The following is a 15,611-nucleotide window of genomic DNA, read 5'->3' on the forward strand; positions in this document are numbered from 1 at the left end:
GGCATTTGGAAAGTGGAAAGAGATACTGGTGTAACTGAAACTGTCAGGAAGGATCATTAGTTTTGCCTGGATATCTCAGTCAGCAAGCACACTGCAAGTGAAAGACAAGGTTCTGCTTACAAGTCTTGGAGCAGTTTTTGCTCTTTCACTTCTGACTAAGAAACATGACTGAAAGCCATCGCATCCTCCGAACACTCAAAGCTCTAAGCATGACTACTATATATTGAAACATAAGCAACTTACACATATTACTTATTCAAATTCATACAATTATAATTACAATCAATGGGAAGATGCCTAACTCTTGTGACACCACAAGTGCTAATTATAATAATTTTGCTATAATTTTTGTCTTCCTGTTGTCTAAATTTAGCAATGTATTGAGGGAATAGTCTGGTAGATATACAAATATATTTATTGAACTTAATTGTATAATATTGCAAATGCATTAATGAATATTCTTTGGCCAAGAACAGCTATCATGAACTCTGCGCTGTGCTGGAGCTGTCCCATTTGGTCAGTGAGCCAAGGCAATGTGGTGGAAAACAGATATGCAGACTCGCTGATGTTCAAGTCACGTTCATGCCAACCTTTCCTTTTTCCCTCAGTTAAAGAATCAAACTGTATCCAATTTACACCTACACAATGCAGTATCTTGTGTATTTATTTGTGTTACTGTTACCTTTATTTAAACATTAAGGCATAACACAAACTTCCTACACACATAAACAACCACTTTGTTTCGTCCACGACATAAACAAAGCCAACAGAAAATAATAGTGAACACGATATCATCATCTGTATCCAATAAGGTACAAAAAACACCACACATAAGCTACACAAGATTGCACAATACGCTATGCAAAATAATTCCATTCTGTACATTTGATGTTGAGACTTCTCGTCACACAGCTTGTACAGACATGCAGTAGCAATGTTCACTTTACAGATGATGTTCAAAAGTGACCACCTTGCATTTGCAAACACTTAGCCACTCACTTGACTGTACTTTGCTGGACTCTATGCAACACATCTGCACCCACCATTGCCAAAAACGTACGCATGCGATCTATTAGGTTGTTCCCGTACATGGGTGGAGTACTATAAACTTGTTCCTTTAAGTGTACCCACAAATAAAAATCTAGTAGATTAAGCTTTGGGGAACATGGAAGCAAGAACACTGGATCTCCACAGCTACCATATTTCATGGGAAACACTTCATTTAGTTACACATATTTGTTCCAAAATGTGGCAGTGCACCGTCATGCTGGAAATGTAACTGTCACTGAACACCAAGTGGAATATTTTCTAATGTGTCAGGCAAATTATTGCAAAGAAAGATATGATACAGGGGCACATTCAACTTGTCAAGCAATAGGTAGGAAACCAAAAGCACTCCTCCCATGATTCCAGCCCACAAGTTTATTCCAAAACATGCCTCAAAGCCACATTCACAGGTGGCATGTCTGTTGTGTTCCGACCAACCCAGTTTTAGTCATGCACTGCACAAACAGTAGACACATGCATGCAGTTTGATTGATTCCACTGTCATATAATAGGCCACTGTCATTGACAAAATGATCTCCTGCTTTCAAACAATGAGAACCAGGGAACATGCGTCTAAAGAATAAAAATGATCTTGACAAGGATTCAAACCACAGCTCTCCAGTGGATGTGGGTTTGATGTCCTAGCAATCTACTCAGTGAGCTACAATGACTGGTATGATAGTGTGGGCTGATAAATGTTCTTCTGTACATTCCAATGTGCTGTGCAGTGTGACAAGGTTCCCAGGTTCTTGTTTTCATAGACATGTTTTCAAAATGCACCTGATCCGATTTTGCTAGACAAACTTTTGTCTTGAACCTGGTTGAGGGACCATATGTAGACCTCCAAGTGCAGCATATTTTATTCACTCTGCATTACTCCTGTTGTGGATTACTGTCAAACTCGGACAAAGGAATAACTGCTCAAAATGTGACATATTTCTGAAGCCATCCATGCAGTCATTACTACATTTACACACAACACTCCACTAATACTACTACGTTAACTGCATTTCATCAAAATACTCACTTGTCCATTTCACATTGATGAAAGACATATTGAGATTTGAAGAGAAGTTTATTACAACTGGATGCAAACGTACTGAGCCTAATTCCCTTTCATTCATGTTGCCATCAAATTTGAAGGAATCACATTCTGAAACTTCAAAAGAAAAAAAAAGTTTGAGAACAGAGTTAACAACAAAAAAGTAACATGTAGCAAGCAAAAATTCAGTATAAAACTTTCACATCAGTAAAACGTGGAATATTTTAAATGTTTCACATGTGACATATTAAGTAACTTAGATGAAACAGCAGAAATACTCTAAAAACTTCCCAGTAATCCATTAGAAGAGCTTCTGCATAAACTCTCAACTAACAAACAAAAAAGGATGATGATGATAATAATAATAATAATAATAATAATAATAATAATAATAGGAGGAATGAACATGGATTCTTTAAGCTACAATGAAAATTATCTTAGGTTTTCTGACATGTTTTACTGCTATAAATATATCCGTATAGCCTTGTCACCAACAAAAGCACCTGATGCACAGACTTGCAGTGACCATGTTGGTACAAATATACACAGGAAAGGATTACTGGTAAAAACTATTGAAAACTCTCTCCTGGGTAACAGAGTTCTAGTCAAGGAGATTGGTAAAGATCATGAAACAGTGCCACAGAGTGACATTTGCATTTATAAATGATAAACTTACCATAAAAAACTTAGAGGTTCTTGCAAGAAAACTGTCAGCAGGAACGCGAATTCATGTTATTGAAAATCAAGGAAATATCTGTGTAACATTAAACTACAGTTTTAATCACTTAAAGCCAATGTTAAAATTGTTAATGAAATCAGATAATCTACAGAATCTTAACCTTCCTTCAAAAAATTATAAATTTACAGAGAAGTATGAAGGACTCACACCGATGAGCCAGAACATTATGACCACTGCCCACCACAAGACTGAATGACACCTGTTGGCATTGTACACACCTTACACTTAAAAGATATTATGTAAGTGTAACATAGCAGAGTGGAGAACATTCTAGCAACAATAGGGCCACAAATGGGTACATCCACTGACATAAATAACTTTGACGAAGTGCAGATAGTTATGGCCTAGTACTTGGGAATGAACATCTAGCAAACAGCAAAGCTATCTGACTGTTTAAATTTTACTGTTCTGAGTACCTGTTGAAAGTGGTTGAAGTACAGTGAACCCACAAGTAGGCTAGAAGGTGGATATTCACACCTCAGCATAGAATGTGGAATTCATAGGATTTTCCACTCTATAAAGCAGGACAGGCAGTGATCTGTGGCAGATATGATAACGGAGTACAATGCTATCACAGGCAAAATTGTTTAGGAGCACACTGTTCAGCACACATTGTTGAACATGGGGTTCCACAGCAGGCAATCCATGCATGTTCCCGTATTATCCCAACAGCACTGTCAATTACTAATGCAGTGAGCATGGGATCATCGAGATTAGACCAAGAATCAATGAAAAAGTGTCACCTGGTTTGATGAACCATGTTTCTTGTTACAGCAGGTTGGTGGTCATGTCTGAATAGGCATTATCTGCTGGCCAGTTTATGGCCCAAGTGACTCAAGATGCCGCTTGGGGCATCAAGCGTGAGAGAGGTATTAGATGTGCCACATCTGTGTGATTTACATTCAGAACATGTCACTATTAGTAGCAAAAACTGACAGGGGTGAAAGTGTACGAGGGAAAGAGAGAAAAGGGGGGAGGAGGGGGTCATCAAATGATAAGTCGCCTATGTGGAAAAATTTTCTCAAACTGGTCCTGGTCATCTAGGCACATGACTACACAGAACATACACTGGACCTGACTGCTGGGACAGTATTATGCTATGGGGGACATTGTCTTTGATTACATGTGAGCTGAGGAAGGAATCAAAGACACCATGACAGCTGTGGAGGATAACTGTCTGTACCAGAAGGCTACAATCAAGCTTCAGTGGTTTGAAGGATGTGATAGTGATCTCAAGAGTGATGCCTTGGCCATCAAATTCGCCTGATCTGAACACGATGGAACCCATCTGGGATAATATCGAGCACTCTCTTCATAGTAACAAATCACTGGCCTTTAATTTACGAGAATGAAGTCACCTGTGCAGGAACTTGTTGTATCCATGTCATGTAGAATCACTGCTGTGATGTGTTCCAAATGTGAACCAGTACACTATTGAACAGCTGGTCATCGTATTTTGGTCCATCAGTCTGTGGGGGTGAGGGGGGGGGGGGGGGGGGGGCAAATTCATGCTGATCATGGATGACAGACTGCAGTATATTTAGCATACTAAACAATTCGCACCATGGATTACAAAAAACATATTTTACAGTAACAGTAGTAGCAACTTATTTCCATGAAGTGTTGAACAGACTCAATAAAGGGAACAAAGCCATTCAGACTTTTCTACATTTGTTGAAGGCTTTCAGTACTCTTATGGAAATTAGAGACTTCTGGTAACAGAGGAGAAGCACTGAATAGGTTAAATTCTTTTCTTAGTGGTAGAAAATATTACGTTAAACTATATTATAAAAACGAAGAGGAGATCATAATACGGAAATTACCACCGAGGATTCTAAGTTACATGGCGCAGTGGGGAAACAGTTTCGAGCCATTTTGTTTCTTGTGTATATTTAGGAATAACACAGCTATCAAACTTGAAGTTAGTGAACTATGCTGATGATGCACCATATATTACATGGGGCTGTACTGATCAGTTAGTAACGCAAATCAATAAACAGAATTTGATCACAGAAAACCTTGTCAGTAATTTCACTTAATAATGATTCAATGATCATGAAGAAATATTTCTTAAATTATAATCCACCCCAAGCGGACATAAATTCTGAATCAATGTTTTTAAGTATACAAGCTGATAAACATAAATTTTAGGTATTGTGGTGGTTGAGCATCTTACATGGAAAAGGCATATGAGCTACATATGTAACAATATTGGTTGCAAGATTTTAATGACTAAATGTTTCTCAACCATAACAACTTCTCCTACCCTTAAACAAACCTACTACAAATTAATTTACTACAATGTGGGACTGAGATTTCTGGCGTCACAACTGCTGTCGATATGGAGGGGTTTTAAGCTTCAGAAGAGAGCAGGTAGAATAATTGTTAACATAGGTAAACAACAATCCTGTAAGGACCATTTCCTTAAGAATAATTTACTAATGGTGTACTCACAGCTTGCTTCCTGATATAAAGCAACTAAATGGAAATCAATTTAACAAGAAATTAAAGCAGATATTAATTAAAAGGTGGTAAAACTCACTCAGATTTTTTTTACTCCACAATTATTAATGTCATTATTATTACCCTTGCAAAACTAGCTTCCTTTACTTTTTATTACAAGACTAGTGCACAAGACCCTCTTTTACATTTAACCATGCATGCTTCACATTTTATCACTATATACATCATGAAACAAGCTACGAAAGGTCTTACATTTAGCACACACTCTAATGCTTAGAAGTTATTACAAAAATTGCATAACTGGAATACTCATTTACTAACACGATGTGTGGAGAACATGGTAACATGTCTAAACATTAAATTAACAACAACATGAAATGATAAGTGCTACTCACCACAAAGTGGGACCATTGAATGCCAGGCAGGCACAATGAAAAAGAATGCTGGATAAAATTCAGCTACTGGACTAAGTTCTTCCTCAAACATGGACAACAAAACTTGCACACATTTACACAAGCACAACTCACACACATAGGGCCAGTAATGATGTGTGTGCTACACCATAAATTTTACATACAACAGGTGTGTAAAAACAAATTATAAGGGCTGAGCAAAAATAAACTGGCCCAGAAATTTTTTACAATAACACTAACTTGATGTTGTTGTTGTTGTTGTTGCTGTTGTTGTGGTCTTCAGTCCAAAGACTGGTTTGATGCAGCTCTCGGTGATACTCTATCCTGTGCAAGCCTGTTAATGTCTGAATAACTACTGCAACCTACATCCCTCTGAATCTGCTTACTGTATTTATCTCTTAGTCTCCCTCTACAATTCGCCCCCCCCCCCTTCTCCTGCCACACACACACACACACACACACACACACACACACACACATTCTATTTCCTCCAGCACTAAATTGGTGATCCCTTGATGCCTCAGAACATATCCTACCAATCGATCCTTTCTTTTAATCAGGTTGAACCACAAATTTCTCTTCTCCCCAATTCTATTCAGTACCAATTCATTAGTTATGATATCTACCCATTTTATCTTCAACATTCTTTTGTGGCACCACATTTCAAAAGCTTCTATTCTCTTTTTATTTAACCTTTATCATCCATATTTCACTTCCATACATGGCTATACTCCTAGCAAATAGTTTCAGAAAGGACTTCCTGACACTTGAACCTATACTCAATGTTAACAAATTTCTTTTTTTCACAAATGCTTTTTCTGCCACTGCCAGTCTCCCTACTTTGACCTTCATCAGTTATTTTGCTTCCCTAATACCAAAACTCATTTACTACTGTAAGTGTCTCATTTCCTAATCTTATTCTCTCAGCATCACCTGATTTAATTCAACTGCATTCCATATACTATTTCCATAATACTGCCCTCAAGTACATGTCCCTTGCATAGACTCTCTATATACTCCTTCCATCTTTCTGCTTTCCCTTCTTTGCTTGGGATTGGCTTTCCATCTGAGCTCTTGATATTCATACAGATGGATCTCTTTTCTCCAAAGGTCTCTTTAATTTTCTTCTAGGCAGTATCTGTCTTACCCCTAGTGACATATGCCTTTACATTTTTACATTTGTCCTCCAGCCATTCCTGCTTAGCCATTTTGCACTTCTTGTCGATCTCATTTTTTAGACGTTTGTATTCTCTTTCACCTGCCTCATTTGTTGTATTTTTATATTTTCTCCTTTCATCAATTAAATTCAGTATCTCTTGTGTTACTCACAGATTTCTACTAGCCCTTGTTCTTTTACTTACTTGATCCTCTGCTGCCTTCACTATTTCATCTCTCAAAGCTACTCATTCTTCCTCTACTGTAATCCTTTCCCCTGTTCTTGTCAATCATTCTCCAGTGCGCCCTCTGAAACCCTTTACAACCTCTGATTGTTTCAGTTTATCCAAGTCCCATCTCCTTAAATTCCTGCCTTTTTGCAGCTTATTCAGTTTTAATCTGCAGTTCACAACCAATAAATTGTGGTCAGAGTCCACATCTGCCCCTGGAAATGTCTTAACAATTTGAAATCTGATTTCTAAATCTCCGTCTAACCATAATATAATCAATCTGAAACCTTCCAGTGTCTCCAGATCTCTTCCACATATACAACCTTCTCTCTCATGATTGTTAAACCAAGTTTTAGCTATGATTAAATTATGCTGTGTGAAAAAATTCTATGAGGCAGCTTCCTCTGTCATTCGTTTCCCCTAGTCCATATTCACCTACAACTTTTCCTTCTCTTCCTTTTCCTACAATCAAATTCCAATCCCCCACGACTATTAAATTTTTGGTGCTCATAACTATCTGAATGATTTCTTTTATCTCATCATACATTTCCTCTACCTCCTCCTCACTTGTGGAGCTAGTTGGCATATAAACTTGTACTGCTGTAATGGGTGTGGACTTCATGTCTACCTTGGCTACAAAAATGTATTCACTATGCTGTTCATAGTAGCTTATCCACATTCCTATTTTTTTTATTCATTATTAAACCTATTCCTGCATTACCCCTATTTGATTTTGTATTTGTAACCCTGTATACACTTGACTAGAAGTCCTCTCCCTCCTGCCACCGAACTCTACTAATTTCTGCTTTGCCCAACTTTAACCTATCGATTTTCCTTTTTAAATTTTCTAACCTACCTGCCTGATTAAGGGACCTGACATTCCACACACTGATCCGTAGAACAGCAGTTTTGTTTCTCCTGATAACGTCGACGTCCTGAGTAGCCTCAGCCCAGAGATCCAAAAAGGGGACTATTTTACCTCTGGAATACTTTACCCACGAGGATGCTATCATCATTTAACCATACAGCATGCCCTCAGGAAAAATTATGACTGTAGTTTCCCCTTGCTTTCAGCCATTCACAGTAGCATCAGCATAAGGCCGTTTTGGTTGATGTTACAAGACCAGATCAGTCAGTCATCCGGACTGTTGCCCCTGCAACTGCTAAAAGGCTGCTGCCCCTCTTCAGGAATAACATATTTGTCTGTCCTCTCAACACATACACCTCTGTTGTGGTTGCATGTACGGTATGGCTGTCTGTATCACTGATGCACACAAGCCTCCCCACCAGCGGTAAGGTCCACCGTTCATGGGGGGCAAACTAACATGGTACTGACACTTATTAGTAAACATAATGGGCCTTTTTCACTATACAGCCCATTTCATGGTATTCTGCCACTAAAGTTTTGCTTGCAGACTTTGCTGTAGGTTGAGCCAAAACACTTCCAGTCTTAACACATTCAACGCTGCTATCTCTTCATCTCTGATCGCATAGGTGTACCGGTGATTTTCTACCAGATTTAAAGAATAATTACACAACAGTCAAGCATCTTAGATGCACACATCTAGCATCATTTTAAAACCCATATTTTATAGATTAGGAAATATGCTTGCTTATATATGTATTCACATCAGAAAGAGTTACTCCCCAGGAAAGGTTTTACATTTGCTCACAAAGACTTCAAGCAGACATAAAAACAAACACGAAATTACTTTGCAGATGCCAGCTGTTTTTTGTACTAAAAAAATGTTTACATGTGATGTGTACACAATTTATTTCCAAATGGTAGTCTTGAAAACACTGTGGTACATGAAGTCCAACACTGCAGTGTTTGTCCCCCATCTACTTTCCTTTCTTATCCGCTTTCCAGTCCCTTTATTTCCTTTGTTACAGCAAACTTCACAGTATCATATTATGTTAATTCTGTGGGTGGCACCTTTTCTGGAGAATGGTGGCCAGAATTTCTATTTGGGCTAGTGGTTGGTGTTAATTCCAATGATCAAATTTCTTCTCTTGCTGCTACCAAGTCAATGACAACTTTTTTTAAGCACTCCACCAGACATATATTTTGCTTCGTGACATTCTTGTACAAAATAAAACCATCAACAGCAGATGTTAGGAAATTGTGAAAGCGAAGTTGTTTTTGTCAATTCATTGTTTTGCTTGCGAATGGGTAATAACTGTAAAGTTGATTGACACATTCCACACCAGCTTTGTTCATGTTAAAATCTATGACAATGTTTGGGTTAATTGTTGTTATAAAACCCCCTTTTGAATATATGGGAACTTCTTTGGTTGTCACCTGATATTTTGCAGAGAAGAAATATCCATCATGTTTATTTTTCCATTTGAACACTACAATAGGACCCTTTCTCAAAAATTCATTTTGCTTCAGCTTCCTCGTTATGAAGCTTGCTGGTATGCCCTATCAGTTCTTCATGACAGTTCCAACAACTAGTATCTGATGGTCCTGCCACATGTTCAATAAAGGTACAATTGTTAATCAACTCCTGTTGTATTTAGATGTCAACATATAAACTACTATGGCTATCCTACAGCCAGCAGTCTTGCAGCATGTGGGAACACACATTTCAGTGAATGGAAAACCTGTGCCTGTACTGGATATGGGTGGCATCCACACAGCTGATACATGTTTGCCCCTTTTGGTGTATGGGTATAGTGCTGAATTCTTGGACAAGAAGTTACACACACATTTACTATGAACTGTGCTTTGCATAACACAAGAAAATGAATGTGTGCTGTTTTTTCATGAGCACCACTTTGTGTTACATTCAACTGATCACTAAACATGTCTGCTCCTCTCACTTACTCAAACATAATGACAACAAAATACTCTCAACAGAGCATGTAGGAGATATCCATGTCCAGACATGTGGCAGCAACCAGTTGGTGCATCGAAATCACATTCTTCAACATTTTTTATGGTAGCAGCTCTCCTGTTCATTAAGAAGGATCAATTCAGTATCAGTTTTATAAATATTTTTGGATAAGTTTTATGTTTCCAGAATGAGATTTTCACTCTGCAGCGGAGTGTGCGCTGATATGAAACTTCCAGGCAGATTAAAACTGTGTGCCTGACCGAGACTCGAACTCGGGACCTTTGCCTTTCGCGGGCAAGTGCTCTACCAACTGAGCTACCGAAGCACGAATCACGCCCGGTACTCACAGCTTTACTTCTGCCAGTACCTCGTACCTTTGGAAGGTAGGAGACAAGGTACTGGCAGAAGTAAAGCTGTGAGTACCGGGCGTGATTCGTGCTTCGGTAGCTCAGTTGGTAGAGCACTTGCCCGCGAAAGGCAAAGGTCCCGAGTTCGAGTCTCGGTCGGGCACACAGTTTTAATCTGCCAGGAAGTTTCAAGTTTTATGTTGTCTGCCCTGTATAAGTTACAGTTAGGCTGTATAAAAGTTTAAGACTAATATAAATACTGATGATGTTATAATCAATAATGGTGGAACGATAACAGTAGAGTTATTGTGACAATGAATTCATTAGATAACAATTAAATGCCAAGAATGAGTATGGACCGCAGACTATACTGAATACAAAAAATAAAAAATACCATCATGACACGCCAAAGGACAAAATAGAAACTGGAGGAATGAAAGAGGGAGGACAAATGTAAGATGAAGTGAGGAACTGAAAACAAAAAAGGAATTCAGATACAAGAGGAAGTAAATACAACAGGTTAGTACTTTGTTTCTACATGTGTGTGTTTTCTAATGAAATGCTGTTGTCATGATATCAGCTTTCTTCACTACTGTCAATATAGCAACAAAGTAAAGGATGTCCATAAAAAAATGTTATTCTTTTAAATTTTAGTAGTATCAATGGGAAGCATTGGAGGGTGTTGGTACAAGACCACAACTAAAGAGAAACTCAAAGTTTTAGATAAGCACATGCCTGAGAATTGCTGTGTTGTTTTCCCATTCATAACACCCCATACACATAATAGTGACTCCATAGTGTACAGCTTTTTGTGTTCTCCAGTTTGCTAAGAGTGAATCTGTAATTTCAGTTTACTGTGTGTTTTGTTTAAAGTTTAACTGTTATCCCCCAAAGTAGCAAAAACATTTGTCGCTGGTATACAGTCAAGATGTGTGTGTAAGGGGAAAAGCATGTGATGACCAAAAGTGTCTGAGAAGGATGACGACAATGTCAGAGCATCTTACCATTGACATCTTTAGAATTCTGTTTGGAGAGCAAGCCCTGAAGTGAAGCATTGCAGTGGGAGGATAACCTTCTTGACTGCTAGTGTTCAATGATGAGGCAACTTTTCATCTAAGTGGGAAGGTAAATACCCATAATGTTCATACCTGGGGGTCAGATCATTCTCATGAACTTTTACAATATCAAACAGATTCTCCAAAATTAAATTTTTTCTGCACAGTCTCAAATTCAAGTATACAGACCACTGAAACCCCTCTCGCCTCTGCTGAAGCTACCATAAAAGGGGTGGCTTACCTACATATGTTGCAAGTGTGACTCTTTCCACATGTAGAAGGTGAACCCAAAAACTTTATTTGGCGACAACATGAATCCCCTCCCCATTCGAATATCTTTGTAAAAGAGTGGCTGAACATCGAAATCCCTGACCGTTGGATTGGAAATAATGATCAATGGGACAGAGTTTTATTCCACTGGCCTCCACACTCACGTGACATCAGGTCATGGGACTTATTTTTCCTTTGGGGCTTTATGAAAGATTTTGACTACATTCCACCACTATGTACTAATTTACCAGAGTTGAGACACATAACTGATGAGGTTATATCTTCCATCACTCTGAACTTGTTAACCAAAGTGAGGGAAGAATTGGACTTTAGGTTGTATGTATACCGTGTGACTAAAAGTGCACACACTGAACATTTGTAAGAAAAACAAGGCTTGTTTACCATCAATTTGATCTATAATTTGTTGTAAAAAACCAGTCTAAATTAAACTGTTATAATATACATAGAAACTGGGACTTTCTTTTTTGTTTTTTTTTGGACGTCTTGTACTATATACAGGGTGTCCCAGCTATCTTGTCCACCCAAAATATCTCTGGAACAATAACAGCTATTGGAAAACGACTTTCACCGGTATCAATGTAGGGCTGGGGCCCATGAATGTACATATTTGGAAACATTCTAAAACGAAAGCGTATGTGTTTTTTAACACAAATTTATGTTTTTTTTAATGGACCTCCTATATTTTATCTTCAGCAATCCATAGCATGACAAAGCACATACACAATGGCGTTGATTGAATCGCAATATTCCCATTACATCCTGAGATATTAAGACGCAAAGTTGATGCTTGATACACCCGACATGCACTGCTAGCGCACGTCCTGAGGCTTGTATCGCAATATTCCCATTACATCCTGAGATATTAAGATGCAAAGTTGACGCTTGAAACGCCCGACATGCGCTGCTAGCGCACGTCCTGAGGCTCAGGCATGAACCCCATGCTGCCCGTAATCGCGATGTGATTGACATGCGTAATCACACTTCCATACTTATCAAGAGGTCCGAAACAAATAATACGGTCTGCTGCCATCCTGCATTAACATCGTACATTTCAGCAGGTATTTATCCCATAGGCTAGGGGTGATGCGGTTCTGTAACAGATCTGTGTACCGCAACGTTAGTCACAAAGTTAACTTTGCTTATCGTTAATCCGTTACTAAAGAGGTAATGCCGTTCAACATTAAAACTTAACTTTACTGTAGATCTAGTGCAAGTGACAGTTAATCATTCACTCGTAATAGTAAACTTCATGTTGATGGTTTTAGTGAAACGAGCAAGTGGACTAAAAGTTTTACCGTTGTTTAGGTAAAAATGTTTTGATTTGGGAAGTTCAGGTAGGACATAGAAGATGAAAGTAAACATGTTTAACCAATTAGTTTTACCATCACATAATTATCAATGTTATGTTTATCTAATGCGTTAAATGACAAATTGTTGCAAACAAATGTTTCTTAACATCATAGGGTAAAATGGCCCTTTGTAGAAACTTCCACTGTGATACTAGCACTACATACCAAACATAGCGTTCACATCTCATACTCAAAGTGATGCCCATTGGCTTGCATACATAGGGTCACTCTGCGGATGAAGGATGCCCTACTTCATGCTACTGTTTCCTCTTTGATGGCTGTACAAGCATCAATAATGTGTTGCCTCATGTCCTCTGGTATTGTTGGTTCATGTTGGTAAACAGCATCCTTCACTGCTCCCCAAAGAAAATAATCCAGCGGTGTAAGGTCCAGAGATCGGGCAGGCCACCTAACTGGGCCACCTTGTCCAATCCACCTACCAGGGAACTTACGGTTCAGAAGTCGTCGTGCTCGTAAGGCATTATGTGCAGGGCATCCGTCATGCTGATACAACATGACCATTCTCCGGTTCAGAGGACAGTGTCCAAGAGAACAGGAAGATTGTGTCGTATAAATCTGGAGTATTGTCTGCCATTTTGGATGCCATTTATAAAGAAAGGTCCGATAATGGTATCGCCAATAATCCCACACCAAACATTAACTTTCCATGGACGTTGATGCTCTACCTAACGGAACCATTTTGGATTGTCTGCAGACCAATAATGCATATCCCTAACATTGACAATTCCTTTGTTGGACAATGATGCCTCATCGGTAAAGAGAACATCTGCAAAAAAATTTGGATTCGTCAGAAGTTTTTGCTGAGCCCACCGACAAAATGTTACCCTATTGCGGAAGTCATTTCCATGAAGATCCTGGTGTAAATGAACATGGTAAGGATGAAATTTATGACGCTTAAGAATACGCTGTGCACTTGATTTCGACACACCAACTTCACGTTCAATTTGACGTGTGCTGATTTGAGGATTCACAGCTATGGTAGCGAGCACAGCAACTTCAGCACATTCATCAGTGCGTGTTCTAGGACGATGTCAAGGTCTTGGGTATAAGCTTCCCATTTCACATAGACGAGATGTGAGATGACCAAACATCCGGCGTGAAGGCGATGGCATGTCAGGGAATCGTTTTCTGTACAGTCGTTCTGCCTGAACAGCATTTTGTCCACCTACAACGGGGTATAGTACAGGTATGTAGAGTAAGGTAGAAAACAGACATATTAACTTAATAATCATAATGTTTGCTAACAGTACTATCAACAAACAAGCAATCTCATAACGTATTTCCCGTCAACGTACATTCTCCATAGATCAGCAGCATTTCTACCATATTTTCATGTGTGTACATTATACTGTACGGTATAAGTTCCACAACACAACGTTTATTCACAATGTGTTCTACCTCCGTGCCGTCACTAGATTACTCTGATGCACGACTACACTGGCAAGCGGTGTACTGCACGCCAAAGCAACAACAAATGGGATGCTCGGAGGGTGGTGGAGTACAGGAGTTTGCATGGGTCACAAATCATAAACAAGGCGAAGTGGTAACTGTGGCAGTAGTGGGAACTACGTTGGACACTTTACTAGGTAGAGCCAGGCCCCGCGCGACAGGCACAATGGGTCATATAACGCATTAGATAAACCTTATTTTGGGTGTGCAGGATAAATAAGACAACCTGACGGGTGTACACCGATCGGTACTGGTTCATATTGTGTACGTAGATACATAAAACGTGCAAGAGGGAAACCATTATGTGCTTATGAGAGTTGATGGAAGCAGACCGTATTATTCGTTTCGGACCTCTTGATAAGTATGGAGGTGGGATTACACATGTTAATCACATTGCGATTACGGGCAGCATGGGGTTCACGCCTGAGCCTCAAGACGTGCGCTAGCAGCGCATGTCGGGTGTTTCAAGCGTCAACTTCGCGTCTCAATATCTCGGGATGTAATGGGAATATTGCGATGCAATCAATGCCATTGTGTATGTGCTTTGTCATGCTATGGATTGCTGAAGAAAAAATATAGGAGGTCCATTTAAAAAAACATAAGTTTGTGTTAAAAAACACATATGCTTTCGTTTTAGAATGTTTCCAAATATGTACATTCATGGGCCCCAGCCCTACATTGATACCTGTGAAAGTCGTTTTCCAATAGCTGTTATTGTTCCAGAGATATTTTGGGTGGACAAGATAGCTGGGACACCCTGTATATAACCATAGAAGGTGAATGTTTCCAGAAAAGGGGTCTGATCAGCTTCCACTGTGCTATGGAAATCATCATGGACCTCTTCACATTTCATTTTAGTGCCAAATTCTTGAACTACATGTTAATGAGCATGATGCACAGCGAATTAGGATAAATGACATAGTGCCCTACAGTGTGGATACACATCAGTGGCAGTCAATCAGAATCATTAATGACTACAAGCAAATGTTTTAACGAGCAGTTTACAAGAAACAACCATTGACAAATCAAGACGAGCAAAAACATCATTTACAACACTAAACAGAGTGTGATTCAGTGCTGGGAGTCTCATATAAGCCAATAAAGTCTTCATTAATGATTGACAGTAAGAATACAAAAGACACTTGTTTGTGAATCGAAGAATCACTTGTT

The 15,611-nt window shown here is 39.0% G+C and overlaps 1 protein-coding gene across 2 annotated transcripts in view; it reads right to left on the minus strand.

Moving 5' to 3' along the window:
- LOC124592887 overlaps positions 1-15,611 on the minus strand; it is a 160,643-nt gene that overhangs the window by 126,092 nt on the left and 18,940 nt on the right. For both annotated transcript variants that reach the window (XM_047131878.1, XM_047131877.1), the window contains exon 3: positions 2,075-2,206. In XM_047131878.1, the coding sequence (XP_046987834.1) occupies positions 2,075-2,206 (132 nt within the window). The remainder of the gene's footprint in view (positions 1-2,074; positions 2,207-15,611) is intronic.

Source organism: Schistocerca americana, chromosome 2 (genome assembly GCF_021461395.2).
Source record: "Schistocerca americana isolate TAMUIC-IGC-003095 chromosome 2, iqSchAmer2.1, whole genome shotgun sequence".
NCBI classification, from domain to species: domain Eukaryota; kingdom Metazoa; phylum Arthropoda; class Insecta; order Orthoptera; family Acrididae; genus Schistocerca; species Schistocerca americana.